The 18,322-nt window shown below is 43.8% G+C and overlaps 1 protein-coding gene across 1 annotated transcript in view; it reads left to right on the forward strand.

The window, feature by feature from the left end:
* The window catches only part of LOC129823646 (glypican-1-like), a 126,096-nt gene extending 107,774 nt beyond the window's left edge, over positions 1 to 18,322 (forward strand). Inside the window, exons 8-11 of the mRNA XM_055882514.1 lie at positions 901 to 1,026; positions 3,029 to 3,159; positions 3,327 to 3,502; positions 14,381 to 18,322. Coding sequence (XP_055738489.1) covers positions 901 to 1,026; positions 3,029 to 3,159; positions 3,327 to 3,502; positions 14,381 to 14,589 — 642 coding nt within the window. The 3' untranslated portion in view covers positions 14,590 to 18,322. The remainder of the gene's footprint in view (positions 1 to 900; positions 1,027 to 3,028; positions 3,160 to 3,326; positions 3,503 to 14,380) is intronic.

Below are 18,322 nucleotides of genomic sequence, written 5' to 3' on the forward strand. Positions count from 1 at the left end.
GTCACATGCGCTGAATACAACAAGTGTAGACCTTACCGTGAAATGCTTACTTACAAGCCCTTAACCAACAGTGCAGTTCAAGAAGAGTTAAGAAAATATTTACCAAAGAAACAAAAGTAAAAAATCATAAAAAATCACACAATAAAATAAGGCTATATACAGGTGGTACCGATAACGAGTCAGTGTGCGGGTACAGGTTAGGTGAGGTAATTTGTTCATGTAGGTAGGGGTGAAGTGACAATGCATAGATAAACAGCGAGTAGCAGCAGTGTACAAAACAAATGGAGGGGGAGGGGTGTCAATGTAAATAGTCCGGTGGTCATTTGATTAGTTGTTCAACAGTCTTATGGCTTTGGGGTAGAAGCTGTTAAGGAGAGTTTTGGTCCTAGACTTGGTGCTCTGGTACCGCTTGCCGTGCGGTAGCAGAGAAAGCAGTCTATGACTTGGGTGACTGGAGTCTCTGACAATTTTATGGGCTTTCCTCTGACCGCCTATTACATAGGTCCTGGATGGCAGGAAGATTGGCTCCAGTGATGTACTGAGCCATACGCATTACCCTCTGTAGCGCCTTATGGTCAGATTCCGAGCAGTTGCCATACCAGGTGGTGATCCAACCTGTCAGGATGCTCTCGATGGTGCAGCTGTAGAATTATGTGTCGAATAAAGTTAAATATGGTTTGTGGTAGTTGTTCATCCGATTGGGCAAGAGATTTAGTTTGAAACCCTCAAGACTCATATAAACCCCATGGTGATCCAATGGTGATCCTAATAAAATACCAAAATGAAGGTATTATTTTACGGATTGTCTCAAGAGTTGTAGCTTTTGCCCCTAAATAAATGCCTCTCAACTGAATCATTTGGTCACTTCTGCCCTCTAAGTCCCCCTCTCTCTATTCTCAGGTGTTCCAGGCATGTGGGAATCCGAGGGAGGGAGGAACCAGCAGCACCGGGTTGGAGGAGGTGAAGAGGAGGGGGAAGGTTACAGTGGAGGACAGCCCAACCTCTGGGGCTAGGCTGGAGAAACTGGTCAGTGTTACTGTCCTCTCTCTCTCTCTCTCTCTCTCTATCTCTCTATCTCTCTATCTCTATCTATCTCTATCTATCTCTATCTATCTCTATCTATCTCTATCTATCTCTATCTATCTCTATCTATCTATCTATAGAAAGGGAACACTTAAACAACAAAATGTAACTCCAAGTCAATCACACTTCTGTGAAATCAAACTGTCCACTTAGGAAGCAACACTGATTGACAATAAATTTCACATGCTGTTGTGCAAATGGAGTAGACAAAAGGTGAAAATTATAGGCAATTAGCAAGACACCCCCAATAAAGGAGTGGTTCTGCAGGTGGTGACCACAGACCACTTCTCAGTTCCTATGCTTCCTGGCTGATGTTTTGGTCACTTTTGAATGCTGGCGGTGCTTTCACGCTAGTGGTAGCATGAGACGGAGTCTACAACCCACACAAGTGGCTCAGGTTGTGCAGCTCATCCAGGATGGCACATCAATGTGAGCTGTGGCAAGAAGGTTTGCTGTGTCTGTCAGCGTAGTGTCCAGAGCATGGAGGCGCTACCAGGAGACAGGCCAGTACATCAGGAGACGTGGAGGAGGCCGTAGGAGGGCAACAACCCAGCAGCAGGACCGCTACCTCCGCCTTTGTGCAAGGAGGAGCAGGATGAGCACTGCCAGAGCCCTGCAAAATGACCTCCAGCAGGCCACAAATGTGCATGTGTCTGCTCAAACGGTCAGAAACAGACTCCATGAGGGTGGTATGAGGGCCCGACGTCCACAGGTGGGGGTTGTGCTTACAACCAGGGGCAAATTCGCCAGTGGCAAATTCGCCACTGGCGCCCTGTGGTCTTCACAGATGAATGTGACATGTGACAGACGTGACAGAATCTGGAGACGCCGTGGAGAACGTTCTGCTGCCTGCAACATCCTCCAGCATGACCGGTTTGGCGGTGGGTCAGTCATGGTGTGGGGTGGCATTTCTTTGGGGGCCGCACAGCCCTCCATGTGCTCGCCAGAGGTAGCCTGACTGCCATTAGGTACCGAGATGAGATCCTCAGACCCCTTGTGAGACCATATGCTGGTGCGGTTGGCCCTGGGTTCCTCCTAATGCAAGACAATGCTAGACCTCATGTGGCTGGAGTGTGTCAGCAGTTCCTGCAAGAGGAAGGCATTGATGCTATGGACTGGCCCGCCCGTTCCCCAGACCTGAATCCAATTGAGCACATCTGGGACATCATGTCTCGCTCCATCCACCAACGCCACGTTGCACCACAGACTGTCCAGGAGTTGGCGGATGCTTTAGTCCAGGTCTGGGAGGAGATCCCTCAGGAGACCATCCGCCACCTCATCAGGAGCATATCCAGGTGTTGTAGGGATGTCATACAGGCACGTGGAGGCCACACACACTACTGAGCCTCATTTTGACTTGTTTTAAGGACATTACATCAAAGTTGGATCAGCCTGTAGTGTGGTTTTCCACTTTCAGACTCCAAATCCAGACCTCCATGGGTTGATAAATTTGATTTCCATTGATCATTTTTGTGTGATTTTGTTGTCAGCACATTCAACTATGTAAAGAAAAAATTATTTAATAAGAATATTTCATTCATTCAGATCTAGGATGTGTTATTTTAGTGTTCCCTTTATTTTTTTGAGCAGTGTATATATATATATATATATATATATGATACGGTTTCTGTTAAGTCGTGTAATGCTACAGTCAAGAATGCAATGAGTCAGATGAATATGAAATGTGAGGAAATGGAAACAACCGTTGTCTACCAAAATGAACACACTGTTGTTGTTTGTTTATTGCTCATACAAAATCTACTTGCAGAAAGCGTGAATGCTTGAACAAACATGATATTGAATAGCTGTTGATAGTAGTTTCCAGTACACTGGTTGTATTCATTAAGCAACAAATTAAAGAAATGGGACCGAAACAGGGAGGGACTACCTGAACTGGTCCAATAAGAAATGCTTGTTTTCGTTTTCCATTGCAAAACGCCCCCAGGTGTCTGATGTGTCGAGGAGGCTGAGGGACATGCAGCCCTACTGGGTCTCGTTACCCAGCACCCTCTGCAGTGACAGGGTGGCCACTAGGGCCCAAGCAGACAAGTGCTGGAATGGCATGGCCCGTGCCAGGTAGGACCCCTAAACCACGTCTGTGTGTGTGCATGCATGCTATGTGTGTGTGTTCATGCTCGCATGCATACATATTTGTGTGGGTGCCTCTGCATGTGTGGATCATGCACGTGTGAGTATGTGTGTATTTGAGTTCTCCCAAGTCATCCTCTCTCCTTGTTGCCCAGGTACCTTCCAGAGGTGATGGGTGACGGCCTGGCTAGTCAGATCAACAACCCTGAGGTAGAGATCGACATCACCAAGCCAGACATGACTATACGCCAACAGATCATGCAGCTCAAGATCATGACCAACCGCCTCAAGAACGCTTTCAATGGCAACGATGTGGACTTTCAGGACACCAGTGAGTATAGATCTAGGATCAGCTCATCTTATGTGAATACTGACTCCAACCATAGAGGGAATATCGCAAAATGGAGTTTAGGTGCAATGTCATCCTACTCCTGAGGGCAAAAGCTGTGTGGACAACAGAGAGGTCTCCCTCATGGTCAAAACACTATGAAAGAGATTGTGCCATATGTTGACATTACATGACTACTGGAAATATTTGATATGTTGTTTTGATTGTCTCCAGTGTCGTTCCATGTAATTTCATCAAACCATGACACCCACCATCATTTCTGTAGTTAGAAACAGATAAGATAAGAATTCCGTAAGCATTATTTTATTTAAATATAATTAGATTAAGCTAATTTATTTATAGGATTAATATAATATTCAATAATTATAGAACCTAACATCCGATTTGGACCAAAATATTTCTAACAATCAGTAAGACATGAGTTATCCGAAGAAGTGGTCAAAAGCGCAGACCCACCACACCAATCCCACCCCAACAACGATCATTATCAGTTCTCTATGTTTGACAAGTAGAATGGAGCTGCGGCTCAGAGTATTGTTTCTTCATCCTATGTAATGTATTCTCTGTGATTTTGGGGATGTTGTTTTCCCCTCTTCAGAAAACTGTGTCATTGAAGTCACTGGATTCATGTCCCATCCTACATCCTGGTAGTAGCAGTTTCTGACCACTAGATGGTGGTGTTCCTGCTATTGGGTTATTGTTTATGTTTTTTTATAATCTCCTTCCCCCATTGTTAAAGGGATAGTTCACCCAAATGACACAATTACGTATTGGTTGTCTTACCCCGTAGCAGTTTATGGACCAGGTATGACAGCAACCCATGCTTTGGTTTTGTTTACCTGGCCACTGTTTCAAATGCTTTTAGCATCTGTGGCAGAAATCCAATGCATGTCAATTAAATTAGAAACATTTGAATTTTCACACTTCATATCCAAGTCATCTATATGTAACATCATTGAGTTACACAATATATTTTTAAATACTTTAGGATGATTTGGACAAGCGTGAAAATACTAATTTAGGTACCATTGAAAAGTTAGCATTTGAAACAATGGCTTGGTAAACAAAACCAAAACATGGGTTGCTGTCATACCAGAGGGGCAAGCAAGGTTTACTCAGGGTTTCTGAAGCTAACCAGCTTCATTTAGCTTCACATTCCAGCTCAGGCTTTATCCGTACTACGACGGTGGATATTGCTCGTACGCCTGACGCTAACTCTAACAGGCTTATAACTGTGCATGCATGTTGCACATGGCTAGTTGAACGCCAAACTCTTCATTGAGGCGATGCTGAAACATCAACCCATGGGTCGATTCAGTGCCACATTTTAATTTGTGCCAAAATCTAAATTAAAGAAAAGTTATCTTACAAGTTGCAAATTGGTGTGGCTGTGGTGTGAAATAGGCTTTTAGAAGTTCCGTCTTTTTTTTATATTACTTATCGTTATAGCCGACTTTGGTGTGCTTATCAATGCACAACCACAAGCGCCTTTTTCCCACTCCAATCTATAAAATAATTGTATTAAGTCATACAAAAGTGTTACTGTGAATGAAGTTTAAAATGCATTTCTAAATGTGTAATGTGATATATTTGATAATTGAAAAACATTTGCACACAAAAACATTTGATTAATAAAATATTTTACAGTCTTCTTCCTCAAATGAAGAGGATGATGCCACAATATTTGCAAGAGGGAGGGAATCTGATTTCATTGGTTCTCAACTTGTGGCTCAGTCATTTCATTCAGGTTAAGTGGAGTTAGCTGTGAGTTAGCCTGCCCCGGAGCAGGTAAGTTCTGAATGATTCGTTGCCATAGAAATTTACCTGGATAAAAGCTGAGCCATTTTCGTGTGACCGGTTAAACTCAGAGTTGACCAAAGTTACCTTGCTAACTCCTCAAACCTGGTTCTTAGGATACCCCTCTTGACCATTGACAGCTTATAGTCTACATGTAATTTTTTATTTGGGGTAAACTATCCCTTTAATGATGAGGGCGGTGGGAGATTCAAAAAATAATAATTGGAGGAGGAACAGCACCATCTACTGATCAGAACGGGGTAATTTCAGGATGTGGGATGGGACATAAATAACTTCAATGATAAATGTTTCTGAACAGTGGGAAAAAAACATTACCAAATTCCATGAGAATACATTACATAGGATGAATAAACAATACTCTGAGCTACAGCTCCATACTACTTGTCAAACAGAGAATTGATACTATATACTCATTGTCTGGGTGTGATTGGCGTGGGGTGTTTAACGGTGCCTTACAAAAAGGTTTGATCCAAATGTTGGGTACTATATTTATTCAATATTATATGAATCTCATAAATAAACAATTGCCAATTTGTGTGCATTCAGTTACATTAATTTCTCAGAGATCAATTATATTTCAGCAAAATACATGTTGCAGGAAGGCTAATTTGATCAGTTTCTAACAACCTAAACGATTTCAGAACAAACTGACATAGTGGGTGTCTAAATCTTCTTTCTTGTGCTTTTTTGAGGTGGTACGACCCTCCATCCAGCTTGTTATGTGTGTTGCTAGCAAACCAAACCAATCCCTTTCAATCCCTTTCATAACATTTTTTTGTTTGTTGATAAAGTAGACCTAGAGAGAGAGAATATTTAAGAAGCCTATCATCAGTGAAGAGTTAGCTCATATGATTTAAAAAGACGTCGCTATTTCAGTGCTATTTTTATAGGATTGAGCTGGAATTAAGTTACCGGCTAAAGAACTTGGTCTAAATTGTTATGCCATTTGTTATAACTGAGGTAAGATTATTTTACTGTTTTATTTTATTGTGCTGCATTATGTAAATCTCATTGTGTGAGCAATGGCACAGAAACCCTAATCTGGGGCTTGAACCTGGGAGAGTATAAGGACACTGCTGACCTGCAAAACAACTAACCAAAATCTAAAACTGAGTCTTACTGGAAACATTAACCCTAACCTTAACCCATCAAATGCCTGATTCAAACGCTGTTTGTAGTTTTAAGAATTATAAAGGGATAAGGAATTAGATCATATAAAGCTTTTGGAGTAGTTTCATTGCCGTGATACTATCTTTTGACCAGGTTGTGACACAGTAAACAGATGGGGGAGAATTATTGCGTGCATGTAAAGTTTAGCAGCATCTGTTGACATTTGGTTTCTGATGAATTTGACATTTACCAGGTTGCTTTTTGCTGTTCCATATACTTGTTTTATTTGTTTTTTGAAAGGTTAGAGTCAATAATTATTTCAAATGTGAAACCATCTCAATCCTCTGTCCCTTTTACAGTTTCCTCAGGCTGATGGGTCTCAATGTTCCTGATGGAGACAGTTTTAGTTGTGTTCAATGTTAGACATGAGTGGTCCAACCAGTCAGCTATTTTGGGAGAATGCTGATGATCCTATAATTGGCCACATCTCCAGCCTAGAAGATTGGTGTTATGACAGCAGATTTCCAGTCGTCAGGGAACACTGCTTGTTTAATTGATCGATTTACCAGATGAGTGACTGGAGAGCTCAGGGTGCTGGAGTTTTTCTTCCGGAGGGCGGAGTCATTTCCATTCACATCCTGTGCCTTGGAGTTTTTAAGATTAGTTAGGATTTTAATTATCTCCTGCTAAGGCACTTCAGCTATGTTAAAAACAGGAGAGGTAGAGTCCTGGAAAGTGATCACTTTATTTCTATGGCCATATGTTACTGTCAGGTTCTCAACTGAGTCTTTAAAGACATTGTTAAATGTTGAGGCTATTTCATCTTCATTTTAAAATTCCTTGTATTTTCCTGCTATGCTTTTAAACATTTTTTGGGATAATGTGTTGAGATTGTCCCATAGATCTTTACTATTTCCTCTAGCTTGGTTGATAAGACCAATATAAAAGCTGGCTATGGCCTTTCTAAGCTTGGTGACAACTTTATTGCGCAGATCCTTATAAATCCTAATCTCGGAACTTACACCTGTTTTCAGAGCAGTTTTGAGGACAAAGACTCAAAAGGTATGCTGTTGGAGATGTGCCTTTTGTCTTGTCTGTACATTTGTTTCTTTTTGGTTAGCTTCTTGGTAATGACAGTCAGATTATGATCTGATATTTATTTATTTTCCACTGGTGGAATTGCTTCAAAATGTTCATAGAATATGTTGTTTGATGATGGTGGGCAGTATATTGTATGCCAACAACATGTCACGATCGTGTGGCGGATTAACGGACCAAAATGCAGCTTTTGGAAAATAAGCCATCTTCTTTTATTATAACACGAAGATGAACACGACACAAAAACACTTTAACAAAACAACAAAACGACCGTGAAGCTACAAACGTTGTGCACAAACATACAGGCTACTAACGTTCTTACATAGACAATTACCCACAATCAATGAGAGCCTATGGCTATCCTAAATAAGGCTCCCAATCAGAGACAACCGAAATCAGCTGTCTCTAATTGGGAACTCATTCAGGTAACCATAGACTCTCCTAGATAACTAACCAACATAGACAACTCTAGACATATACACTCAACACAAAACCATCTACTACACCCCATAACCCCTTTACCAAATAAACACCCAAAACCAACAAAACATAAACATTCCCCATGTCACACCCTGACCTAACTAAAATAATAAAGAAAACAAAGAATAATAAGGCCAGGGCGTGACATAACCCCCCCCTTGAGGCGCGAACTCCGGGCGCACCATACACAGTCTAGGGGAGGGTCTGGGTGGGCTCCCCTCCACGGTGGCGGCTCCGGCTCTGGTCGTAGTCCCCACGTCACCACAGTACCTAACCACCTCCTAGGCCTCCTCCAAACGACCCCCCTCCACATTAACCCCATTGTATTAAGGGGCAGTTCCGGACTAAGGGACAGCTCCGGACTAAGGTCCAGTACCAGGGTAAGGGGCAGTACCAGGATCAGGGGCAGTACCAGGGTAAGGGGCAGTACCAGGGTAAGGGGCAGCACCAGGGTAAGGGGCAGCACCAGGGTAAGGGGCAGCTCCGGACTGAAGAATGGCAGCTCCGGACTGAGGGACTGCAGCTCCGGACTGAAGGACTGCAGCTCCGGACTGAGGGATGGCCCATGGCTGGCTGACGGATCTGGCTGCTCATGGCTAGCTGACGGATCTGGCTGCTCATGGCTAGCTGACGGATCTGGCTGCTCATGGCTAGCTGACGGATCTGGCTGCTCATGGCTAGCTGACGGATCTGGCTGCTCATGGCTAGCTGACGGATCTGGCTGCTCATGGCTGGCTGACGGATCTGGCTGCTCATGGCTGGCTGACGGATCTGGCTGCTCATGGCTAGCTGACGGATCTGGCTGCTCATGGCTGGCTGACTGATCTGGCTGCTCCTGTCTGGTTGGCGGCTCTGGCAGATCCTGTCTGGTTGGCGGCTCTGGCAGATCCTGTCTGGTTGGCGGCTCTGGCAGATCCTGTCTGACGGACGGCTCTAGCGGCTCCTGTCTGGCTGGCGGCTCTAGCGGCTCCTGTCTGGCGGACGGCTCAGTGGGCTCATGGCAGACGGGCGGCTTTGCAGGCTCATGGCAGACGGGCGGCTTTGCAGGCTCATTGCAGACGGATGGCTCAGATGGCGCTGGGGAGACGGATGGCTCAGATGGCGCTGGGGAGACGGATGGCTCAGATGGCGCTGGGGAGACGGGCAGTTCAGTCATTGCTGTGCAGACGGCAGACTCCTGCCGGCTGAGGCGCACTGTAGGCCTGGTGCGTGGTGCCGGGACTGGTGGCACCGGGCTGGGGACACGCATCTCAGGGCTAGTGGGGGGAGCAGGAACAGGGCATACTGGACCCTGGGGACGCACATTAGGCCTAGTGCGTGGGGCCGGAACTGGTGGTACCGGACTGGGGACACGCATCTCAGGGTTAATGCGGGGAGCAGCAACAGGATGCACAGGACTCTGGAGACGCACAAGAGGCTTAGTGCGTGGTGCCGGAATTGGTGATACCGGGCTGGAGACACGCACCATAGGACGAGTGCGTGGAGGAGGAACAGGGCTCTGGAGACACACTGGAAGCCTGTTACGTGGTATAGGCACTGGTGGCACTGAACTGGGGCGGGGAGGTGGCGCCGGAAATACCGGACCGTGCAGGCGTATTGGCTCCCTTGAGCATTGAGCCTGACCAACCTTACCTGGTTGAATGCTCCCCGTTGCCCGACCAGTGCGGGAAGGTGGAATAACCCGCACCGGGCTATGTAGGCAAACCGGGGACACCATGCGTAAGGCTGGTGCCATGTAAACCGGCCCGAGGAGACGCACTGGTGGCCAGATATGTAGGGCCGGCTTCATGACATCCGGCTCAATACTCAATCTAGCCCTGCCAGTGCGGGGAGGTGGAATAACCCGCACCGGGCTATGCACACGTACAGGAGACACCGTGCGCTCTACTGCGTAACACGGTGTCTGCCCGTACTCTCGCTCTCCACGGTAATTACAGGGAGTAGGCGCAGGTTTCCTACCTGACTTCGCCACTCTCCCTTTAAGCCCCCCCCAAAGAAATTTTTTGGGTTTTCCCACAGGCTTCCTACCGCTTCGTCGTGCTGCCTCCATTCGCCGGTATCCCTCCTCGCACTGCGCCAGAGAATCCCAGGCGGGCTCCGGCACTCTCCCTGGGTTGATCGCCCACCTGTCGATCTCCTCCCACGTAGTGTAACCCAGATCCTTTGTAGGTTCCTTTTCCTGCCTCCGAGCTAGCTCCTCATATCGCCGCCTCTCTGCTTTCGCTGCCTCCAGCTCAGCTTTGGGGCGGTTATATTCTCCTGGTACCTCCCGGTCTAAAATTTCCTCCCATGTCCATAAATCCTTGTATTGCTCCTGTTGCCGCTGGTCATGCTGCTTGGTCCTATGGTGGGTAATTCTGTCACGATCGTGTGGCGGATTAACGGACCAAAATGCAGCTTTTGGAAAATAAGCCATCTTCTTTTATTATAACACGAAGATGAACACGACACAAAAACACTTTAACAAAACAACAAAACAACAAAACGACCGTGAAGCTACAAACGTTGTGCACAAACATACAGGCTACTAACGTTCTTACATAGACAATTACCCACAATCAATGAGAGCCTATGGCTATCCTAAATAAGGCTCCCAATCAGAGACAACCGAAATCAGCTGTCTCTAATTGGGAACTCATTCAGGTAACCATAGACTCTCCTAGATAACTAACCAACATAGACAACTCTAGACATATACACTCAACACAAAACCATCTACTACACCCCATAACCCCTTTACCAAATAAACACCCAAAACCAACAAAACATAAACATTCCCCATGTCACACCCTGACCTAACTAAAATAATAAAGAAAACAAAGAATAATAAGGCCAGGGCGTGACACAACAGTGAATGACATTTATAGTGACATTGTTCCAGTTACTGCAATACATTTGATTTCCATTGCGCGGGTGAATTCAAGTTGGGTGCATTTAATACTTTACATCAGTGGAGGCTCCTCAGAGGAGGAAGGGGAGGACCATTCTCCTCAGTGAATATCATAAAAATAAAAATAAAATTAAACATTGACAAAGTTATCTTTTTTAGATAAAACTATACTAAATATATTCACTTCACCAAATAATTGATTATTATTATTATAACAGCAACACGCTGTTTTGCAATGAAGGTCTACAGTAGCCTCAACAGCACTCTGTACGGAAGCACAATGGTGTAGCCGGAGGAGAGTGCATAGACGAGAGGCTAGAAAGAATACAACGTGGCTGTAATGAAAATGAACTTTGTTTATGCGTGAGCAGAGGTGTATTCATTCTGCCGATTCTGTTGAAAAACATTTCTTAACGTGCGGAAGCAAACAAAACGGGGATAAAAATTGCTGAATTTGTCCAGTAGAAACGTTTGCCACTGTTGGACTAATGATTATACCCTAGATAAGCTAGATGCAGGCAAGAGTGTGTAAGGCGGTATTGAATATGTCACTGTCTGTTCATGTGTCCCTGTTTGTCATCAAAATGTTATCTCAACCTGTATGCACCTACGTTGTAAACTTTCATTCATAGGCTAGGTTGGAGCAACCTCATGATTGGTATAGGAAAAATTTGAGTATAATGCAGTAGCCTAAACCTATCGATGTTACATTGAATTGGGTGAATGGAATATGAATGACAGTCATCCAATATGCTGTAATAGAAATAAGGCCATGCTCATGAAAAAAAAAATGTCCTCCCTCATCTTAAAAGGCACCGACCGCCACTGCTTTACATACACAAGATGCCCCCCACCCATGTCTGTCTTTTCTGAAAACATTGTACCCTGGCATAGCATAAGCAGCCTCGGGTGATGTTTTGGTTAGCCATGTTTCAGATAAACAAAGGTAATCCAAATTTGAATCAGTCAATAGTTTTTCAATCTGATTGGTTTTTGAGGTGATGCTTCTGATGTTTCAAATGACCCACGAACAATCATTTTGGTTTCTCCTGAGGATCCCAGAGAAATTTTGCTTGGTTTAATGTTTGAAAGCGGGTGAGATCGCATTTTTCGGCGGTTGTTTACAAGAGATGAATAGATAACTTGTTGGCTAGATGGATTTTGAGTAATGCATTGACTGGGCCGTTGTTCAGGACTCCAACAGCAAAACACTGATACAATCAGCAGTGTAAAAACATACGTTGTAATAAAGGATTTTGGGCAAAAATCGCCACAATCTGCCTTGGCATTAGGTTTACTTTGCAAAATGTCAAACTTTTCTCCATAAAGAGCTCAACTTAGACCTCGATTTTGGCTCCTACACAAGTTAATTATGAAATACTAGCGGCCATGGATTATGTGTAATTCAGCGCTGTATAGGTCTCGACTGACAGCTGTTCTGAACTTGAGCACATCGCACAACAAGAAGTTGCCCCCATCCCTCCCGCTAATTGGGCAACTTTTGCAAATGTTTTGTTGTCTGAGTGAGGGACATGCTGTAAATCACGGAGACTCAATGTATTTTGAAAGATGAGACATTGAGGATTATAAAAAATACCGCATTGATGTCGTACAAGCAAGCCAAACACGTGACTCCAAATAGCATTTCCATATCATAAAACTCATGTAATATACAGTGTCAACATTTATGATCACTATGTTTGATGTATAGTTACAATATGACATGGTGTCATGCCCTGGGTTATTCTGAACAGAATGAGCCTGTTTGTTGTATTGTGAAGGAAATTAGCCGTAGACCACACATCTGAATTATGATCTGCTTCTCCGAATTGCCTTTTGAAAGCCTAACACTGCAAGATCGTATTTTATCATTGAGCTAGTTATGTTGGCAATAGAACAAGCTTTCAAATTATGCCCACCTGACCCAGATTGCGATTTATAATGGACTGTTTTTGGATTGTGTATATAACAACAGATATTGTGTAAAGGCAGGGATGCAGGGCTGTGTTCCAAACAAAACAACTACAAGTGTGCTTGCTCCAGTTTCTCAACAGCACAGTTAGGATAGCTTAAGAAGCACGTTATAGTTGAAGACTATTCTTTGAGTCATAAAAGTGCATTGAAATTACTTAGAAATAGTCCACACTTTGGAGAGGTGTGTGGCCACTTAGAAACACCAGTTTGTCCTCTCACTCAAACCCTTGTCATTGTTTTTGTCTTACAGTATGTTGCACCTACCCCACATTTTACAGGAATTTCTGATCATGTTACTGAATGTTTCCAGAGTATTTTCAGATTTTCTTATCAACAAATGAGGCGAAAAGTACAGTACATTTAAAATGCTCATCCCTCCCGAGTGGTGCAGTGGTAACTGTGCTACTAGAGATTCTGGGTTCGAGTCCAGGTTCTGTCGCAGCCGGCTGCGACCAGGAGACCCATGGGGCGTCGTACAATTAGCCCGGCGTTGTCCGGGTTAGGGGAGGGTTTAACTGGCAGGGATGTCCTTATCCCATCGCGCACTAGTGACTCCTGTCGCGGGCCGGGTGCAGGTATACAGTGTTTCCTCCGAGACATTGGTGCGGCTAGCTTACGGGTTAAGTGGGCATTATGTCAAGAAGCAGTGTGGCTTGGTTGGGTTGGGTTTTGGAGGACGCATGGCTTTCGACCTTCGCCTCTCCCGAGTCCGTACCGGAGTTGCAGCGATGAGACAAGACATAACTAGCAATTGGATACCACGGAATATGGGAGAAAAAGGGGTTAAAAATAAATCAAATAAAAGGTAAAATGTAAACTGCGGACTAAGCAACATCTTGTACTGTTATAGTCTCCACCCGGCACAGCCAGAAGAAGAGAGCCTGGTTCCTCTCTAGGTTTCTTCCTAGGTTCCTGCCTTTCTAGGGAGTTTTTCCTAGCCACTGTGCTTCTACATCTGCATTGCTTGCTGTTTGGGGTTTTAGGCTGGGTTTCTGTATAGCATTTTGTGACATTGGCTGATGTAAAAAGGGCTTTATAAATACATTTGATTTGATTTGAGTGTAATGTGTTTGGATTCAGTCTTGTGTCAGGTTAACTATTGTGTCATCATCTTCAGTATAATAATTTTCCCATAATCTCCAAATTGTTCCCTTTTAATTTCTACCATGGTTAGTGATATGCTTTCCATACTTCTGTAAGAAACATTTAAATTTAGCCCTATCCATATAGGTCAATACCCACAAGTATAAGGGATAATCTTTTTTCTTTTTAAAACAAAATGTAGAAATGCGCCGTTTTCACATAGACTAAGGTATGGCGCTGATATAATGAATATGAGGTTGAAAAGTGGTAGAATTGCCCTGTAAGATTAACATTCTAACTTACTTATTCTCTTCAACTTCGTTATAACTGGCATATAAGCCAGAGAAACTGTATTTTTTTCTTCTACATTTTTTAAATTTGTTTTTCTTTTCTGGCTTTGTCTTCAGGTGATGATGTCAGTGGTTCAGGAAGTGGGATGTGCACAGATGAACACTGTCCCCGCGGCCCGCGCCTCATGGCCCCCAGCACAGACAGACCCAAAGTGTACGCCTACCCTCCGGAGAACAAGAAGGTTGTGAAAGCATCAGCTGACCACAACCTCCCATCCATCGCCCTCTACCTGCTCTCATTGGTTATGTTGCTGCTCCGGCAATAATTGACTGGGTATTCCACCAATATAGACTGAGTTTGGGACATGGGGGGCAGGACAAGGGGTGGGAAGAGAAAATGTCGTGGGGTTACTTACTTACTTTGCCAAAACAAAAAACAAACAAAAACGAATGGACTTCCTTTTGGTCTCGGATAAGAACAAAAGTAGTAATGAGTATTATATTATTCAGAGATTTTTTGGTTCTGTTCTTGTCTTTTATTTTACGGTATACGGCACCATTAGAGCTGGTCTTTTCACATTTTTATTTTGTTTTGTTTTCTGGTGTTTGGGTTCTCTGAGATATCTGTACCTATGACATGTTAAGAGTCAATCTATAGACTATAGAGATATACAGGATGTTAGTGTTGGTTGACGCTGTGCTGTGTAAGGGGGACTTTTCAGTCATGCTGAGCCAAACGTTTGTGTTCCTAATCATGTCAACAGCCTTTATGTCTGAGGAGATGATTTATTTATTAAAAACAGAGGAATATAATCCCCCCGGAGCGTCTTTGGGCTCCCCAATATTTATAGAAAAACTACTTCTACCCCAAACTCAAACTAAATAAACTATTGATGAGTTTTATGAAAGATAATCTGGTTTCGGTAAGGCCCTAAAAACCTTAAACCCTTAAACCCACACATTACATGGAAACAGTGAGAAAATTAAAACGCTTCACATAAGCAGTTTTTCCCTCTGCTTGATAATATAAAGCAGTAATAATAGTCGTGATTATATTCACACAGACATGATCCTTCCATCCCTCCACCCTTACTTATGTCTTTCCCAGAGCAGATCTGTTTCTCTAGGCTTTGGTGGCTCTATAGGCCCAGATGGGGAATTTTTTTGGAAACATTTTTGGACACATTACAGTGTTAGTGTGACCACAGTAGTCCTCTGTATTGACACTATATTGGCAGAATATGGTAGTATATGGGCTGTGTGGGTGTGTACTGCCGTTTGTTCTGTCTCAGTGGAGGCCGGTGGGAGGAGCTTTAGGAGGACGGGCTCATTGTAATGGCTGGACTGGAATCAATAGAATGGAGTCAAACAAGTGGTTTCCATATTCCAGCCACTGCAATGAGCCCGTCCTCCTATAGCTCCTTCCACCAGCCTCCTCTGTTCTGTCTTCAGATAATGGACCTTGGTCGACATAATAATGTGTTACTTTCTTGTTAATGACTAAGATTTCATGGTACCTATGATGAATACTTTTGGACAGAGCCAGCTACAGTGGAGTGTTTTTTACATACTGCACTATAACCACTTGTTGTAAAGCAGACTGTGTAAATGTGTCTAACCGACCGTTTCTCTGTTTGGACGGGTTGACTTAGGGATTGGAATTCTGTGATGATCACTCAAATAGCTTTTTCTCTCCCTCCTCTCATCTCATTCTCTTTCTTCTCACCTCCCACCTTCTTTCTCTCCCTTCTTCTCACACAGGGCCTCTCTTCCCACTCCCTCTCTCAGTTCTCTCTGCCTCCCAGGCTATTTTTCATGGTATACTATTCCTCTGTTATGAAGACCTGCAAATTATTCTCCAATGCTTTTTTTGGGGCATTATGGCAATGACAGAGTTTCATCATACTGCAACATGATTGGGATATTGTGGGAATGTTGTGGAAGGCCTTTGCTGATGAAAATCTTGCAGCCAGGGAGGAAGGATGTACTTCAACATAGTTCAAATAATTATCAAGGCTCTCAGTCTTAGAACACTGTGTGGGAGGGATGGAGGTAAGGTTGTGTGTGTGTGTGTGTGTGTGTGTGTGTGTGTGTGTGTGTGTGTGTGTGTGTGTGTGTGTGTGTGTGTGTGTGTGTGTGTGTGTGATAAAGAAGGTCTTCTTGGGCTTATTCAACAAGATAGAAACATATTGTATAGAACTGATTAAATGCTTTACTCCACATGATATTAAAAACATTGTCTCTTGTACAGCAATATATTTCTATCCACAGACTGAATAGGCCCCCTTAGGGACGAGTGGAGATGTTTTGATACGGTCTGCGCTCGTCAATAGCCGACATCAAAAGTGCAATCAATGAGGAGATTGGAGAGATTTATGACTCCAGAGACAAGGTCATACACTAGAACTGAGGTCTTCAGCCTATGACTGTGCACTAGAACTGAGGTCTTCAGCCTATGACTGTGCACTAGAACTGAGGTCTTCAGCCTATGACTGTGCACTAGAACTGAGGTCTTCAGCCTATGACTGTGCACTAGAACTGAGGTCTTCAGCCTATGACTGTGCACTAGAACTGAGGTCCTCAGCCTATGACTGTGCACTAGAACTGAGGTCCTCAGCCTATGACTGTGCACTAGAACTGAGGTCTTCAGCCTATGACTGTGCACTAGAACTGAGGTCTTCAGCCTATGACTGTGCACTAGAACTGAGGTCCTCAGCCTATGACTGTGCACTAGAACTGAGGTCTTCAGCCTATGACTGTGCACTAGAACTGAGGTCTTCAGCCTATGACTGTGCACTAGAACTGAGGTAGCAAAGCAACACGTCCATTAGGCATGACCTTTTTGGTTTCTGAGGCAGGAATTTCGGGAGGACACACAGAAACTGACATGATCCCGTTCAGAACCATAGAGTTCAGAACACTCAAGTAGGAGGACTGCAGTAGTTATCAAAGCCGGTCCTGGCGGATCCTTTTGTATCCAGGTTTTCCTTCCAACCTTCAAACAATTATATTCCATTGATCTGATATGCACTACATTATTCAATTGATAGATTGAGTGAAAAACCTACAAGAGTCCTCTTGGACCGGTTATGAACCTTATGAACCTCTGTTAAATAGGTTACGTGTGAAGAGGCCAAGAAATATTTTGATACATTTTGTGACAAGGTAGTGCTCTGATAAAGAGGGTACCATGTGAGCTGGTGTAGGGGTCCATGGTTTTAAACTGCCGTATCTGCCGGTGTGACTGCCCCGCAGTGACATTCCAATGCAAAAAGACAACTAACCACTTTTACTCACGACGACTTCACTCACTTTCATTGGACACGCTTCGCAATGCCACCGGACAAAATTTGCACAACCCCCCAACACCCTTACTCCCCTTCTTCTCTCCTCCAACCACTCTCGCACTCTAATCTGAATAGTTCAAAGTCCACTGCCTCTTATTAAACGCTGCACTTTTATGACGCAAGAGGCCTAGGTAATCGATAGGATGGCAATCTGCACAAAGACAGAGATCACAAGATGGTGGATTGATAGGCGAGTCGACACTCCATATACGTCTACTGATTAGGATTATGCAGATGGAGATGGACCACTGAGATGGCTGCAGTCTGAGAAGGGTGAAATAGCAATGTCAGATTTGGGATTAAATAATATTGAAATCTTTTGAACACGTTTGCTCTAGCATGCCTGGGGTTTTGCAAATGGATGTGGTTTGCAGTTATGGCCCTATTTTGTCCATTAAGCCAGGCCAGCTCAATCAAGCACAGATAAAGTATTTGAAATTATTTCAAATATTATTTGAGCCTAGGTCTGATATAACCAGTGGCCCTGAACACTACTCTTTCCCCTTCACAAGTTGAATGTGGCAAGCATTTCCCAAAGGTGACGATTTGAAAGAAAACCATAGCATACTCTTTTTTTTTTTTTTACATTTGGAGAGGTTGTGTTTATGGTGATGGTAGATGCAAGAAGAAAGTGTTTTGAGTCAATATGTGTAATTTGCTGTTGTTTGTTCCTGGAACCTTGTGTCAATTATATACGTTGTAAGATTTTCAA

The sequence above is a fragment of the Salvelinus fontinalis genome, chromosome 26 (assembly GCF_029448725.1).
Source record: "Salvelinus fontinalis isolate EN_2023a chromosome 26, ASM2944872v1, whole genome shotgun sequence".
NCBI classification, from domain to species: domain Eukaryota; kingdom Metazoa; phylum Chordata; class Actinopteri; order Salmoniformes; family Salmonidae; genus Salvelinus; species Salvelinus fontinalis.